The sequence below is a fragment of the Astatotilapia calliptera genome, chromosome 18, assembly GCF_964374335.1.
Source record: "Astatotilapia calliptera chromosome 18, fAstCal68.1, whole genome shotgun sequence".
NCBI lineage: Eukaryota > Metazoa > Chordata > Actinopteri > Cichliformes > Cichlidae > Astatotilapia > Astatotilapia calliptera.
In genome coordinates, this window is record NC_137439.1 from 23,778,925 (window position 1) to 23,796,017 (window position 17,093).

At 38.5% G+C, this 17,093-nt stretch overlaps 1 protein-coding gene across 1 annotated transcript in view; it reads left to right on the forward strand.

Annotated features, from left to right (window-relative positions):
- Positions 1-17,093, forward strand: part of clstn2a (calsyntenin 2a) — a 155,341-nt gene that overhangs the window by 74,527 nt on the left and 63,721 nt on the right. The window contains exon 2 of the mRNA XM_026150793.2: positions 3,978-4,100. Coding sequence (XP_026006578.1) covers positions 3,978-4,100 — 123 coding nt within the window. The remainder of the gene's footprint in view (positions 1-3,977; positions 4,101-17,093) is intronic.

The window sequence follows — 17,093 nt, forward strand, 5'->3', positions numbered from 1 at the left end:
AAACCCTAGAGATGGATGTGTGGGGAAAATCCCAGTAGATCAGCAGTTTGTGAAAAACTCAGACCAGCCCATCTGGCACCCTCAACCACACCATGTTCAAAGTCACCTTTCTTCCCGTCTGCACTTCAGCAGGTCGTCTCAACCATGCCTACATACTTAAATTCACTGAACTGCTGCCATGTGATATATTAGATAATTAGATATATTGATATACTGTGAACTTGATCAGGAAGTAGGTGGTGACTCTAGAATATGACAACAATAATATTTGCTTAAATTTGTGGAGAAATTGCTCAAACATTGGGAAAAAAAACCCAGCGTGTACGTACATGTCCTCCAAAATCAACTACTGAGTATTATAATCAAAACAGCTGTCTGTCCCTGTTTTCTGGCTTAGAAGTGAGCCCTTTTAGCTCAGTTTATAATTGCCTTTGTATATGTGTGTGTACTAGTCTGGACTGCAGATTCACATGCACACAGTTAATGATACGTCGACACGTTTTTACGGATGAAAAACTGTGACTACATGACAGCAAGAATCTGAGCCAATGTTTGTTTATAGCAGCTCATCAAGCAAAAAGGAAACACCGCTTGTGTTAATGTACAATCTTTATTTTCCTGTGCTTTTCCTGTGTTTTTCCTGAGTCTGTACAAACATGCAACAAGGTACTTGGATTAGCGATGAAATTGACATTGGAAGAACACACATAAATGGAGAGTATAGACAGGTCTTTATTGCTTTCAGCTTTGAGAAATTGTCTTATAGAAAGCTGCTGCTGTAGTTTAGCTGATCTTCTCTAGAAAGTTGTTCCAGACTCTTTTCTTTTCTCTTTGAATGCAATTTTTGTTTCATTACTGTGGCTCAGTACAAGGATGTCAAGGATGAATACTTTAAATGCATCACTAATGGCTTTACAGTACTTCATGTCATGAAAGCCAGTATTGGTAATAGCCCATTTCCATGGTCTGATGTGTGCTATTTTGCTAATATATAGCTCCAATATCAGACTACCTTTAAAAACTCCCAGCTCTGCTGCGTCAACCACCACCCAATTTGTTTGGGATAAATGTAAGACCTTGAGCTAGAAATTGAACTTGCCATCCATGAGTAAACTGAACTGGCTGTGGGCTGCTATTAGACTTACTGAAGACATCTTCAAATGTAAATGAAATGCTGTGTTAGCATGATGGATTAATATGTATTTATGCATGGTTAGTGCAGGCACACAGGAATGAAGAATCACTTTGGTACTGCTCATTTTTATAGTCACCTCAGCACTTCACTTTAATATTATCATGACTTTCGAGAGTCTCTCTGTAACATTGTTTCAGTTCATTTCATGTCTACTTTTTTATGGTAATTTTACACAGAAGAGTAAATCCAAGGAAATCTGAAAAACATAAGGATCAGGCTGTACCTGCATTAGGACATAAAAGTGTATGTGTTTTAATGTCCTGGTTAATGCACCATTGGATCCAGCATTACAAGTAAAATGTTCCTGAAGTAAAGATACCTAAATACCACTTGAAAACAGACCTCCACTTTTCTCTTTTCGCATTCCAGCAGAGCAGAGTCATGCTGTGTGCTGCAGTGCTTTCTATCTACTGCATGAGCATAAGATGACACTTCTTCCATGAATAATGTCATCCCTTGTGGTTATTTTTCACTGCTTATGATCCACTCTGTACTCTCTCTCAGCATGGTAGGAGTGCCATCTAGAAACATTAGATCCTTGGCAGCACAATGAAAGATTATAAGACAAATGTGACGAAGAGTTAACACAAAAGGTCATGTAGATGAAGATTCTTAGGTCTTGCTTTTATGTTATAAATCTAAAAATAAAGCTTCGAAAGCACTGTAAACTTGTTCCAGAGGCTTTTATATAAGCCACTCTTTTGTCACAAGCTTAAAGTGTGTTTGTCTCTGGGTTTTTTCTCCTTCACATCAAATGTGTTGCTTTAAATTTGTGTTTCTTTTGTTCAGACCTATTTTCTAGTTTTTGACCCTGTCCTCTCAATTCAGTGACAAGCAGGGGCAGAAAATGGGATAGTAGGACAAAACTACTAAGATTTGTTCAAACAGATGAAAAGTGGCGAAAAAGCTTTAGGAAGAGTTTGATGTATTTTAAATCACTGCCAGCTGGACATGTCATCTGCTCATTGGCATGAGACAAAGTGTTCCTCTTCAATGGATTGAAAGGTCGGGTTGACATCCCAGCTCCCTGCAGGGACTCACACTTGTGCACCAGAGATGCAGTATGTGTGTGTGGATACACAAAAGTGGCCAAGCGCATATGGTTTTTCTTGTGCCACGCTGGTGTCTGTGTATTTGTGAGGTCCTGCTGCAATGAAGCAGAAGAATGTCCAATTTAAAGAAATCAGTAATTCCTGCATGTGTGATTGTGATCTGTGTTAACCTGTGATTTGCAGCATGGTGGTTATACTAGAAATTGTATAGTAATAAATAGAGATGCACAGAGTAAGAAACAGGGAAACAGACAATTGTAAGAAGCTTGAAAGTCAATATGTCCAAATATTGTTATTCTTCAGAACTTTCTTGGGCAATTCCTTCAGATCTGTTGTCATTGATTTTTTAAGTCCAGTTCTTTTGAAATTTGGCGTACCTCAGCTTTTTCTCACTATTTTGCTTCTTTAAGAATGGCTTCTTGACAGTTAGCCTTCCACCTCGACCATTTCTGATGAGGCTTTGGCTGATAATAGGTGGATCAACTGAAGGGCCAGATGCATCTCTCATGTTCTATGTCAGGTCTTTGCTGGATTTTTTCACAGTTTCTTAAGGACATGACTTTAAGATGGCGCTTCTTTTGTCCTCCACTTGCTCAATTTCCTTCAATTTTTAAAAGAGATGATGCACACAGTGCTAAGCTATGCTAAGCTTTTGGCAAAGCTAACTTTGGGAATCACCTTGTTAGTATGAAAATACAATTTTATGCCTCTCAATTTGTGTTATGTTTGCCCTTTTTTGTAAATTCAGCTAATGAAATGCAAACAAATGATGGTGTTTTGCAACAAGCTGCCAGTAACAGTTCCTAAAGATATTTTTCTTTCTTTTTGCTAAATTAACTATTAGGCGTAGACACCGCACTGGTTCATCCCTTTAGTTAGGTTATTTTTCCTTTAAAAGCAATAAGCATTTCACTGCATATCGTACTGTGTTTGACTGTGTATGTGACAAATAAAATTAAAACAAAACAACAGCAGCAACAAATTACTCTGTAAAGGGTTGGGGGTTTGGGTCTGAAAATGAGTGAAAAAGTTGCCAATGTGCAGAGAAAAACCTAAAAGGATCTTCTGAAAGTCTGTAGAACTTTTGCTTAAGACAACTTTAAGAATTACAAGAAAGTGTGGCTGGAAAAGAAATAAGGGGGACCTCGCAACTTTTGCACAGCACAGTACTGGAAGTCAAAGTGTAGTTTACAGCTTTGCTGCAATGCTTTATCAAAGAATCACAAATTCCATCCAACAAACAACATTTTCTTTCCACACTATTCGCTTCTTGACTTTTATTGCTCCTTTTTGCCACCTGTGAAAAAGCAACACTCCAGTGGAGGGTTATATCCTTTTGCGTCTCTCATTCTGAGTCTGTCTGTTGAGGTGACTCACTGCATTATGATAAACATGGTCATAAACTGTAGAATGAACAGAGCATTGTACTAATGAAAGTACCAGTCTTTGCAGTAATGCTGTTACTTTCTGCTCCTCCCTTATTCACAAGGCATCACTATAGCAGGCAGCTCTGTATTTGTTTTTGTTTTTTGCTTTCCCTGATGTACTCCCAATGGGATTTGAATTTCCTCTTGGGATCCAGGGATCTTTTACTTGTTAGGGCAATGTATAAATGGCTACACTATGTCTTTGCAGTAATACTGTGACCAAAATGTGCATTGAATTTCTCAAGTACAGCTATACAAACTAAGACAGTATCATTTATGCCATCCTTCCTCCTCTTTTCACAGTCAACAAGCACAAGCCATGGATAGAAGCCTCTTATCATGGAGTGATCACAGAGAACATGGACACAGTGCTGCTGGACCCTCCGCTGGTAGCTCTAGACAAGGATGCCCCGGTGCCATATGCTGGTAGGAAATGCAAATGCAAAATAACAAACACATTAATATCAGTTGTACAGCAAAGTACACACATTTTAATAGAATACAGCATGTTTATATACGCACATAGTACACAGAGTGTTTCTCACACACACACACACACACAAATAGAGAAGACTTTGACGAGGACGCTTCAGTGCTGTGTGCAGGCAACTGTGGCAACTTCACACCCCAAGACAAAAACAGATGATCCACCAGTTCTCCGTACTCACTGTTTGTCATGGAGACTGAATTCCATTTATCACAGTTAGCAGTGTAAAACAAATGGCTTTCTTTTTAAAGAGAACAATTTTTTTCTTGCCGTTGTGCAGAATTACTTTACATGGCCCCAAAAAATAAAAATAAAAAATAAAGAGTTTCCCTTCTTTCTAACTCAACAGAAAACTTCTGGCCAGGATTGAGGAATTTAAATTCACAAACGCTTAGACCAAGGTATTCAAGCTTACGAAAATAGGTTTATTTTATTCTCTCACAGCCTCTTCGGTCTTCCTGTCAGGGATCTTTTCGTGGCTTCTGCTGAGGCAATTTTTTTCCCATAAGCTGAAATGCCCCATTAACCTCAACAAAAGGTTGCTCTTAAATATTGAAACATATGAATATATCTCTCCTCAGCGTTTCATGATGACAATATTTATTTCAGAAGCAAAACAATGCTCTGTCATTTTCACTAGAACACTCACCTAGAATTTAAGCGGGGTTTACTTCACTGAATTAGCATTGTAGTAAACAGCATCTCAGCTCCAGTTTTATTTAAATTAAATTATAGCTACTTGTATTCCGCTATCATACATTTGCTTTAATCCCAGCCACTGCAGTATTTAATATTAATTAGTTTATTATATATTTACAAAGATTTTAATACCCTTAAGGTGTCTAGCATGTGCCCTTTAGCAATAACTGATTGCAGCATCTGCATTCACTTGAAAGTCTGGTTACTGAGTACTCACTGTAAGTTTTTACAGGGAAAAAAAAGTTCTCTGTGTTGTAGTGCAGTACAAATCTCCCGGGTAGCGTGAAAAACAACTAAGGAACAACCTTTGTTCAGTTTAACGTTTTATTGCGCTCGTGTTTGAAGTTCGAGCTGCCACACAAACCACAGTCTTTAACATAGACGTGGATGCTCTGGGTGTAGCACTCACATGTGACACATTTAATAATGATGGTGCAACATCATCATGAACCTCATCTCCAGATCGTAGTTTCTCGAGCTGATTATATCGCCTAACAAGAGCTAAAATCAGGCAGGCGTTACACAGGTACAGCAGTGCTGACAGTGACAGGAAGAAAAGGGACAGAGAGCGCTGTTATAATTAGACAAAGTATTCTGAGACTCAAAGGCAAACGAAGAGGCTTTTGGCAGCTAACGCTTAACAGCTCATTATGGCGAAATGGCTGCTATTAATCCCAGAGCTGACAACCATGGAAAACTGATACTCAGCTACTTTTCTTCTTCTGTTCTCTTTTTTTTGTGTGTGTTTGTGCCAAAGCAATCTTTTCTGTTGCTTTCGGTGTTTCTCATGAGCTGTTCTGTAAATAATCGGTAAATACAGCTGACTGTAAAGAGTGTGAAATAGCTGAAATTCATTTTCAACAGCTTTTTATACTTAACAACGTTGTACATGTTGTGTAGTACTCTATGGTGTAACCCAAATGTTGTAGAATCTGCATTGCAAATGTACTGTATAGAGATTTAACGATCCCCTTGTGGGGGAAAGGAAGACTTAGTTTCACCTCAGAAGAAAACTCAGAATATATTTAGCAACAATAGCAACTACAGTCATATTTTATTCATTACAAGTGAAGACACTGAAGAAACTGCTTCCAGACATTGTTTCTGTCCACCAAAGCAGCCTTACAGTATTTTACAGCACATAACGTTCCCTGGTAACCAAATCCATGATGTGGTAAAGGTTTAATGACACCGTGACAAGTAGGCAAACAAAAGAGGAAATTAATTGTAATTGTTTTTCTCCATGATTAACATGTGGTTTGTTTACTTGAGAAGGTCAAGCTTTGTGAAATATTGCCCCAGAGGAAAACGCAGAGCTGTACACTGGCTGCTGACTGGTGATATTTCTCTCCCTGAATGTTTTTCATTGCATACGGTCTAATGAATGAAACCCATACAATAGCTACCAAGGAGACTGAAAAAATGGCCATAAAAGAGCAGCTCTGTCCCAATTTATCTCCCCTGGCAATTGTTACAGCTCACCCTGGGTTTTGCACACAATGCCCTCCTTTGGAGTTGAACTATTCTCTCAAATCTTTATCTCGATCTAGACCTTCATTTGTATCTTTCTCTCCACCCGGCGCCACATTCTTTCTCTCTCAATCCAGCTATCCTTCTTCCACTTCACTGTGTCGACGCTTTGCTCCTAGCAAGCCCATATACAGCCAGTCACTTGCGCATTATATACACTCTCATCAATCCTGGTTTCGTTTTACTGCTGAAAGGAGAGGGATATCCTTCTGGCTCCACATCATTTGCAATGTGGAAACACAAATGAAGATTGCTAGGTCCTTTTCTTCTGTAATTCTTTATTTTTAATCATGCTGACTGTCTCACCTTCGCTTCTTACCCCATCTCACATGTTTAAACATCTGATTTTTTCTCTTTACCATTTCGTCTTTGGCTCTGTCCTGCCTTCGTCTGCAGCGCCACATTTCACTTTGATGTAAACTACCCACAGTGGGCCTAACTTGAACATTATACGCTGAGACAGGCATCCTGGAGATAAATTTGTTATTACTATGTGGCTTGATGGCATCCTGTACCCCCACCCCACCCCCCCACCCCCCCACCCCACCCCCCCCCCCCACCACCTACACGTCCCTTGAGCAAAGGTGTGTGGGTCGAGGAGTATGTGCTGATAGAGCGTTCTCAATCAAATTAGCATGAGGAATGGTGACAGTGGAATCTGGGGTGCAGCAAGCCAAGCAGACAGTTTCATTTGCCTACTCTTTATCTCAAGGCCACAGTCAACAGACACAGATTCTTACCATTCATCATGGCACCAGAATAATCTACTATGGTACATTGTTTCCACTGCAGGACACACACGGGGTAAAGGAGCACGAATTGTTTGAGAATGGGAGGCAAAGTGTGAATAGTCAGATGACAGAAAACAGAGAAGCCAGATGGACAATGACAGTGAGAGCAGGCTATCACAAGCAAACTATTTGTGCCAAAAAACATGTTTGATCATTCCCATTGGCTGCATTTGGACACTCATGGTTATTATTGGCAATTGTCACTTTAAGTTTACTGTGGTTGGTTTGTTTGTTTTTTTAAATATTGAATCAAATCATCATCTGTTTATTTCTCCTAATGAACTGTTTGTGTTTCATTTTCTGAGGCCAGTCTCTCTGACCGTTAAGTATCTTAAAAATATATCTGCATAAACAGAGAGGTTGATTTTGGTTTCATCTGTTCAAAGAATGTTTTTCCAGAACTGTGTTGGCTTTTTAGCAAAGTTCAATCTAGCTTTTCTATTCTTGAGGTTTTTGTGTGGCTTCTGCCTTGCAGAAAACTCCCTGTAGTTTCTCTTTATGGTACACTTGGATATTGATAGACCTAGCTCCTGGAGAGTGTTGTTAACTTGGTTGGCTGTTCTGGTTTCTCTTAAACCATGGAAATCATTCTGCGATGATCCACCACCGTTGTCTTCCATTTGCATTGCTGAATTCACCAGTGCTTTCTTTCTTTCTGTCTTTCTTTCTTTCTTTCTTTCTCAGGATGCACCAAACTGTAGATTTTGTCACTCCTAATATTGTAGCACTTTCTCTGTTTTCTTTCTGTTTGTGGCTTGTTTCTGTCATGGCTGTGTGCGGGCAGGCAGGAAAAAGGACCCAAAATGCAGACTCGTGGAGGTGGAGTTTAAACTCAAAGTCCACTGCTTTATTGTAGGCATAAATCAGGAAACGGAACAGAACGATGAGGGCATGAAACTGAACTACACAGGCCAGAATGAGGGTACGACGTGACGACGAGCAGGAGCAGACACAGACATTAAATACAAGAGGAAAGTAGGGCAAAGGGAAAACACCTGGAAGACACAGCTGACATCGATCAGCAGACAGGACAGGGAGAACACAACAGGTGAAAAAACAAATCTTGTTGTCCATGTTCCCTTTCATACATGATTCTTACTCAGGAGTGTGAGTGTATACATTTTTTTGTAATTTTAAGAAAAGTCCGTTTGTGAAGATTCAGCCCCCCTGTTCCCCCCTCAGTCTGTCTGTGTAAGTTCAGTTTCAGCTATTTATTGCTGTGTGAGCCATGGACGGTCCCCTTTAACCTCATTAATACTTTCCTTTGTACAGCAAAAATAATACCAGGATAATAACAGCCTATTGATGTGCTGCCTAATTGTATCACTGTTTGCAATACTTATCATCTGTTCCAAAACAACAGGAAAAGACTCTATTTCAAGCCAAGACAATTCTTGATCAGTTTGCCAAATCCAAAACTACATAAACCAAGTACCTGAAAGTAAGGCTGCACCTTGGTGACTAAAGCAGAGATGACAATTAAAAAGTGGAGCCCAACAAAGCACAAGCTAAGTGAAAATTTAAAGGTGGCGAGAAAAACAGAAATTGGAACAAGGAGGGAGAGAGGCAGGAAATGTTGGAGGGGAAAAAATGTGAGGTAAGAGAAGGAGATGAAAGACAGAAACAAAGATCCATCCAAGATGAGGATGTGAAGTATATGTGTGTGCGTGCGAAAATGAGACTGAGAGAATAGAAAGAGACGATGTGATGGATCATCAAAGGATAAGAGAGGATATTGAAGGCAAAGTCTGATCAAACCTGCAGGTGTCTGTTTCTCTAAGGACGAGAGGAAAATATCACTTTGTCTGCCTCTCTCTCTCTCCCGTTCTCCCTCTTCCTTCTGTCTGTCCTCTTTGCCTTTGTGCGATGGTTAAATTTCTGCAGTGGGCGCTTAGTTGTGAGGTAACACCGAGGCAGGTCTGAAACATGAAACAGAACATCAAAGATTCTGCATTCTCTTCAGCTTTGACACCTACAAACCGGATTTCACTCTGCTGCAACCGCCATTAGCACACAGCATTATAAAAACTCATTTAATTCTGTCAGCACCGTGTCTGTTAGCTCCCTGCATAAGTAATCACAGAGCACACAAAGCCAAACTCACTAGCTGAGTTATTATGAAGTGAGTATTAATAAGTTAAAATTGTTGCTTATAGAAAGAAACCCACTGGGAATGTCACCTGTTATCTTGCATGTTTTTAATTGAAAATGTTTTAATTATCTAAACACAATAAGATATGCATGAGATAAGATGAGTAGTTATGCTTATCAGTCAAAATTTAACACTTTCACTGGAGCATAATGGAGCATTAGTGGTACAACTCCATAAAGTTTGTGTACTTTGTCGACACATAAACAAATCCACAGTGGAGGTGGAACTGTAGTATAGCTGTGCTACTTAATTTATGTCTTATAGGCTTAATTTGGCCAAAGAGCCATAAGTTGGCCCATCCAGCTGGTCTGCAGAGCATAATGTCTAATAAACACTAAACAAAACTGATTGAATGGCTTCCAGCTTTTTTTTAATCATCTGTGAAGGCTTTTACATTTATTAAAATATGATACAGGCTCTGCAGTACAGGGTGGCACAGCGATGCAGAGGCTACTGTTACCTCACAGAAAGAAAATCCCAGGTTTGGGTTTGCTGGTTTCTCTGTGTGGAGTTTGCATGTTTTATCCCTCTGCCTGTGTCGATTCTCTGGGTACTCTGGTTTCCTTCCACAGTGTTAGGTAAACTGGTTATTCTGAATTGGCTGCAAGTGTGAATGCTTGATTTTGGTGTGTTAGCCCTGTTCAGAGACTTTGAGCATGAACAATCACCAGTAAATCCAATAAAGACATCCAAAGTTGTTGCTTTTAAGAAAATAGATGGATGGTTGGTTTCAGCAACTGAATGTACTAAAATATATGATTTGTTAGGCTTACTATCAAGGGATTCACTTATTGCACTTAATAGCTAATTTTAAAATATTTAAATATATAACAATGAGTTATGGCTTTTATTAATTTTAACAGTAAATATTATTGAGTTTTTAAGGCATCCAATACTGTATTGATAGTTGGGGATTTTTAAATAGCACTAGCATTGCCGCCTGGCCTGCAGGTGATGTGTGGGTTTTTGTTCTCATGTTTACAGGTGGTCATTTATTTTCAACTTGTAGCGTTTCATTGTCAGTGACCATAAAGGATGAAACTAACTCTTTCCTCTTTATGTCCCACCTGTGTTTAACTGTACTGCCCATTCTTGCGCTTGGTTATAAGACCTTTGGTTCCTGCCTACAGAATTTAAAGCTCAGCAGATGTAGTCTGTTTATGGTATGAGGCTGATTTCATCCTTGGTTTGTTTCAAGGAAAATGCAGCGTGTGTATCATAAACTCAAATCATCTTAAATGAGTAAATCATCTTAAATGCCCTGTTTCTGAAAAGATGCACTTATGATCTGGTACTACCCTTTTATCGGAAAACACTGACAAACAGTGAAAGAGTCCATTTATATCATGGGAAGTGCTATGTCTCTTCACTGTTGAAGGAAGCTAATTGGATCCATATAAGATGGTCATAGTAATTACACATCCAGTAATGCTCCACTGGAGCTCTGTCGTCAATGCATTGTCAAATTGCTCACGGCGTCAAGCAACCTCTTAGCCTCTGATTGATTTTACAAAGGACTCAGACCCTTCTATTATCACCCTATTACCCAATTTTTTTCTATTTTACACTGGATCTGTCTCTCAATTCTTGACACTATGCGATGATTTTCAATTTCCCGATTACTCTCCATTTCTTTTAGTGTGTGTGCGGCTGCCAAACTTGTAATGAGCTGAGGTTTTGAGTGTGTTTTTGTGTGTGCTTGTGTATATCTATGGGATGTGCTGCACCTGTGACAGCTTTTTTTAAATGTAGAATTGTTTCATTCATTCATTAAAGGGACAAATGTTGCTGCTTTTATATTCATGCCTTGAGGGGTCAGATAATTACCTGTAAAATAGACTGTACCATAAAAAACAGAAGAATTCATCAATGCACTGATTATCAGTCTGTGCTGAGCTGACTGCAACGTGTGTCTTAGCAATAGGAGACTGAAGGGCTTTCTATCTGGTATTCTGGTTATATGCTTATATAAAGGCAAGGTTGCTGAGTGCCCACATCAGCTTGCAGTTAAATCACCGTCTTGCAGCAACTACGTAACTATTTATTTAAAGTCAATGAGATTCTGGCTGGACTCTGAATGTAAGTAGTTTCAGTGTGTGCAGACTGATTGTAGACTGAACCCATCGTATTGCCATTTTATCACCATTGTGGCAGACCTATTCCACGTCTTCAAAGCAACCATTTCAAAGTTTTGCAAAATTGCAAGTTCATTGCACACAGTCATTTTGGTTGTTCTACAGTCTCCAACAACTGCAGCTGTAGCATAAGTTTGTAGGATTATAAGATGTGTAAAAAAAAAGTCATAAAAAACATTGATTACATATACCTGTAGGTAATATAGTGTGGAAACAAACTCTTTAGATTGAAGGTTTTCACTCCACATTAGCTAAGACAGTGGTACATTTGACAAATACAGTGGTTTTACGTGACACTAAAAGTCTTTCCTCCTGTACTTTTGGCAGTAAAAACACATATTATGAACAAGATTCAGCATTATTGTTTTAGATCTTTGGCTCTTCCTCATGCTTTAGGGTGAATGACTGGATAACTTTATGCTGGAGCCTAAGAGCAAGCCTACTTATTTATTTATTTATTTATTATTTTGTATCTTCCGCTGTACAGGGCCTGTAAGTTAAATGTTGAATTTTTGCCTGAAAATCCACATTTAGTTTCAGTATTTCAACCTCATATCATAGCCATCAGATATTTAAATATATTGATATCAAAGGCCGCTTTAAAAGGGTCATTTGGTGTGAAATTACAAATTCACTTAATAATTAAACTTCTCATAATCTTGAGTGATAAATCTTCTACAAGTATCCAAGTAAACCACACATGTCATTGGTAACACTGTAGCTGCTAATGAGCCGGGCTTAGAAAACTCTCCCTACTCACTAATAACCTATATCAAATTAATTTACGTATTGAATACTACGAACACAGCTCCACAAACTTACCCTGGTATTACTAGTCGAAGTATTGATGAAGGGGAAAAAGAGGAGAGACTTTTTCTTTAAATGATTTTGAATCTGTGAGGGGATGAGGATGTGTTGCTCACCGTTTTGTTTCCTAATGTTTTCTTGCCACCTTTTCAACACTTGAATATGCCTTCCTGGTACCATCTACAGTGAAGGGAAGCTCGTGAACGCTTGTTTACTGGCAGTATCTGTGTTTTTCATTGAGCCAGCAATGTGTGGAGGAGGAAGGCAGTGTTGAGATGTGCTGCCTCTCTTGTCAAAATGACAGCTGAAAAATCTGCTCTTCAAGCATGGAGCACTGACCCATGGTCCTGGTGTGAGCTGAAATTGCTTAATGAAATGGGCAGTGAATAGCAGCTGAAACTAATCCAGTAATTCTTTGTGTTCCCTGGCTCTGGCCCCTGCTCTCTCTCTTTCTAACAGTGGTTTGACAGGGCTTCAGAAACCTGACAGGCCAATTAGAGAGCAATTTGCATATCTTCCTCACTCCATTTGCCTTGTTCATGCGACCATAAAATAGGATAATCTGGCTTTTAGACCTGTGTACAATATCAGAATTAGTCAGACTAACTTTATCCTCCATCATCCATGACCCCTACACCCTCCTAACGCCATCCCACCTCTCTTTTGTTGTAAACCACTTAAACCTCTGTTGTTCTGTCACCTGTTCTTGCAATAATCTGGATAATGACCAAGATAAATATGAGACGGAAGGAATGAAATAATGAGAAAACAAATTGCCATTTGTTGACTCGCTTTAACTGGAGATGTTGATGTTGTTGCCTATTTTTTAAAGAAATCCTTCTGTTACAGTTTATATTTGTATGTACTGTTACAAGACCAACCACCACCTGCATATAAACACTCTCTTAAGGAACTGGTAGGCTGTGGTTATGGTCAGAATGAGTCAACACTATATAAAATACTTGATTCCCTAAAACTTAACTCTATGATTAAAAATTATGATAATAAATCAAGTGTAAATCTACTGAATTAGAAATATTTGAATGTGCTTCTACTTAGAGTCTGACTCATTTGTTGGTGGTCTGACATTATTGCCAAAGTTTAACAATTTGCCAGTTACTGTTTTTGCAATAGTAATCCCTTACTTTATTCGTTACCTGAAAAAAGTAATTGGATTACAGTAACGCGTTACTGCCCATCTCTGACTATCAGTATCAGTCTTAAAAGTCAGTTAGACTCCACTTCTGTATTTGACGCTGTTCAATTCCATGTTTTATTCTGGTAGTCACAGAAATGTAATTCGCATATTTTGCTCTCTTTGGTTGACCTTGCTGAGTGCTGCTCCTGCTATTTCATTAAAAGTCCATGTAATAGGCTAATTGAATATTTTGGGGGACACAGGCACAGAGTGCTTGAATTTGCATCTTGTCTAAATGACATAAGACTAATTATGGAAGTAATTTTATATTTATATGAAATAAATTCTCCCCTGTCCAGTTTAAGATGGGTATGAACTGGAGTGCTTGGATAAATACAAGCATCAACAGAGAATCTGTGCCTATATTACACATGATGTTATCATGTGATAACATCATGTGTCGTGTTTTGAATTGATTAAAAATGCATTATTTGATACCTGTGCAAAACAACAACAACAACAACAACAACAACAATGACATAAGCATATATGATGAGAATGGAGGAACACAAGTACTTCAATATCCAGGACAATATATGAGTACAGAACCACAGAAAAAATATCCTCTGTTGTTTGTGAATCTGACTAGATTCACTGAAGTAGTCTGACATTTAATCATTTTATTAGATTAGATTTATTAGATCATCTATTATTTTTATTGAATTACATTTTTAATCATTTTAATTTAATGTTTTAATAAAACTTATACATGCCAATGCTACACTATTGTTTGGCTAATTCATGCTGTTGGAACAGCATGAATTAGCCGTGATTCAGACATACTTAATCACAATGAAAAAAAGATTTTAAAAAAATATATGTGATAGATGTTGTATATATGGTAAAAATTGGTCTTTTTAGCCTTTCGGTAGGTTCTTGCTAGACAACATTACAGCTTATAATATGCCACATATAATGCAACTTTTGTGGCTATTAATGACATGCCACTGTAATGCAATTAAAACAATAGGATGCTTTTATAAAGTGTTGTAGTGGCACAAATGCTAAGAATGGCACATTTTAACCCATTGCTAAGTGATGTCATTATAATATCTCAAATAGTTAAGAACTTTCAGGGGCCTCGGATGTACCTGTGTGCCAGGTTTGGTGGTTCAAGTCCTCATAGTCTAGGTCTAGGATGAGATTGCAGACAAATAAACAAACACAAAGACAGACAAACAGAACGAGATTTGTGGTGTATATATTAAGATATATAGTGCATATTAGAGATGGCATGATACCACTTTTTTATGTCCGATACCGATACCGATATCATAAATTTGGATATCTGCCGATACCGATATGAATCCGATATAGTGTTTTTTAACCAACAAAACTGTTTTTTAAAATATCTTGCTGCATTTTGCAAGTCTGCAAGTTCATACTCAAGTTTAAAACAACAACTACACTAAAGCTATTCTGTTATACCTGTATACAAAAAAAATATTTCATAGTTCAGCAATACTGATCAATCTAATAAACTTAGACCTACACCATCCTCCCTATTCTGGTATTTTAAAGAGTACTTAGCGTAAATATTAAGCAACCTAACTAATAGGGTTCCAACTCCCAGCAACAACAAAAATAAATAAATAAAAAATAGGGAACCACCCCTCACGCGCCACCTCATGATGCTTAATCGACGTAATCAACCTTAATTTGATGCAGTGTGAAAAAAAAAATGCACAGAAATCAATTATTTTTCAAGAAATATTAAATAGATTCAACATCTTTCTTCAACAAAATTGCAGACTGCACAGATGGTACCTTCCCAAAGGAAAAAGTACTATAGCTTACTAGGGTATATATATTAGACTTAATAGTCACTATATACAGTAATTGACTTCTATTCATTTTACATCAAATTAAAACTTTGGGTGTCAGATAATTATTTATTAAAAGCTAGACATTTTAAATGAGAATAAGAAAGAAAAGTATGTCTTTGTGCCCCCTTTTCCCTGTTAATGCCCTATCGGCCCCCCTGGCTAAACTTTGCTAGATCCGCCCCTGCACAGTTACCAGCCGTCAGCTACGTAGAAAAAGATCCTCGAGTAGAAAGAAATATTAAATAAATTCTAACAACAGCTGATCAAGCTTAAACTTCTGCTGTTGTTCAGCCGCTGGTTTGCTCTTTCTGGTGCAAAGTGGACCAGAAAAAAATAAGAGAGACGGACTCGCGACAGAAAAGCCGATCAGCTGATCAGTTTCACGATTGAAGTAGCAGCCGGAGAGCGAGAGGCAGTCGCTTGTTAAGCTTAACGCAGGAATGCTTTACAAACATTCAGAGATGGACTTACACACTTGCTTTACTTCTCTCGGGGATAACTTTGTCGGAGATGAAATGCCAGGTTGCTAGCGAAGCTCCAAATGCTATCCAGACCATGACAGGTCCCGCATGCCACAGCCGCTCTATCACGTGATGCATACTGCTCCGACGTGCTAACGTTCTGAGGTGAGTTACAGCGTGTTGCAAGTTTTGTGAGGTGCTTTCGTGATATTTAATGGATCGGATTACATTTTTTATTTTTCTCCGATATCCGATCCAGTAATTTAGGTCAGTATCGGACCGATACCGATAGGTAATATCGGATCGGTCCATCTCTAGTGCATATAGTAAGATTAACTGCAGATCCATCCAGTAAGCTCACATTTGCAGGAATAAAAGTTATCAAGTTTAATTAGTGGAGTTTATTTCTCAGCAACATTTGTCCCTTTAATAAATTGTCAGCCTGTCAGTTGACAACTTTTGTCATGACCTCAGCTGCAATGTAAGAGCTATAAAGAACCATCATACAAGTCAGTCTTTCCGAAGTTCTTGGATTTCCAGAGTTTTGTAATTGTAAAAAAAAAAAAGAGAGAAATATTAGAAATAATACATATACAAATACATATATTTGTGCCTTGCTTTTTCAGGCTGTCCTATCCCTGTACATTGTTATATCTAACAATTCTCCCTTTCATGTTTTTATGTTTTAAAATCTTTTAACGGAGAGTAGAGCAAAATCATTTGAGGGTGTCAACAGTCTAAGACTCCCTGTTTACTGCCAGTTAGCTTTGGGTTTGCTGCTATTCACTAAATTAGATTCCATCCTCACGGTCCAATATACTCCTAATTAAGAGCCTCACACACACACACACACACACACACACACACACACACACACACACACACACACACACACACACACACACTACCTTAAGGCTGATGTGTACTTCTGCACACGGGTCTCAAGGGTCAATTATGGCAGTGTAATGATTGTAATTTGCTAATTTTCAGCCCATTATCCAGTTTTATGTCTCATGCAGTGGGTTGTAATTTAGTGAAGGAGCAATGACTGCTTTGGCCGTTGGTTGATAGATGATAGTCAGCACTAGAAAAGGGGAGCTCTGTCATTAATAGTGCCTAGGAATGAGCTGTCATGTCACCACCAAGCCCACACACAGGGACGGAGCAGAGGACAAGAGGAGAGACTGCCCTTGCCGCATTGCCTTTGGTTGCTGTGAGCTTATACTGTATTTTTTACCTTATGGATAAACTGAAAGCTGTAAACAAAATTCAGAATTTCACACTTGAACCAAGTGAGTCAGTGTTATTTGTCCCATCCAGTCAAAACTGCAGT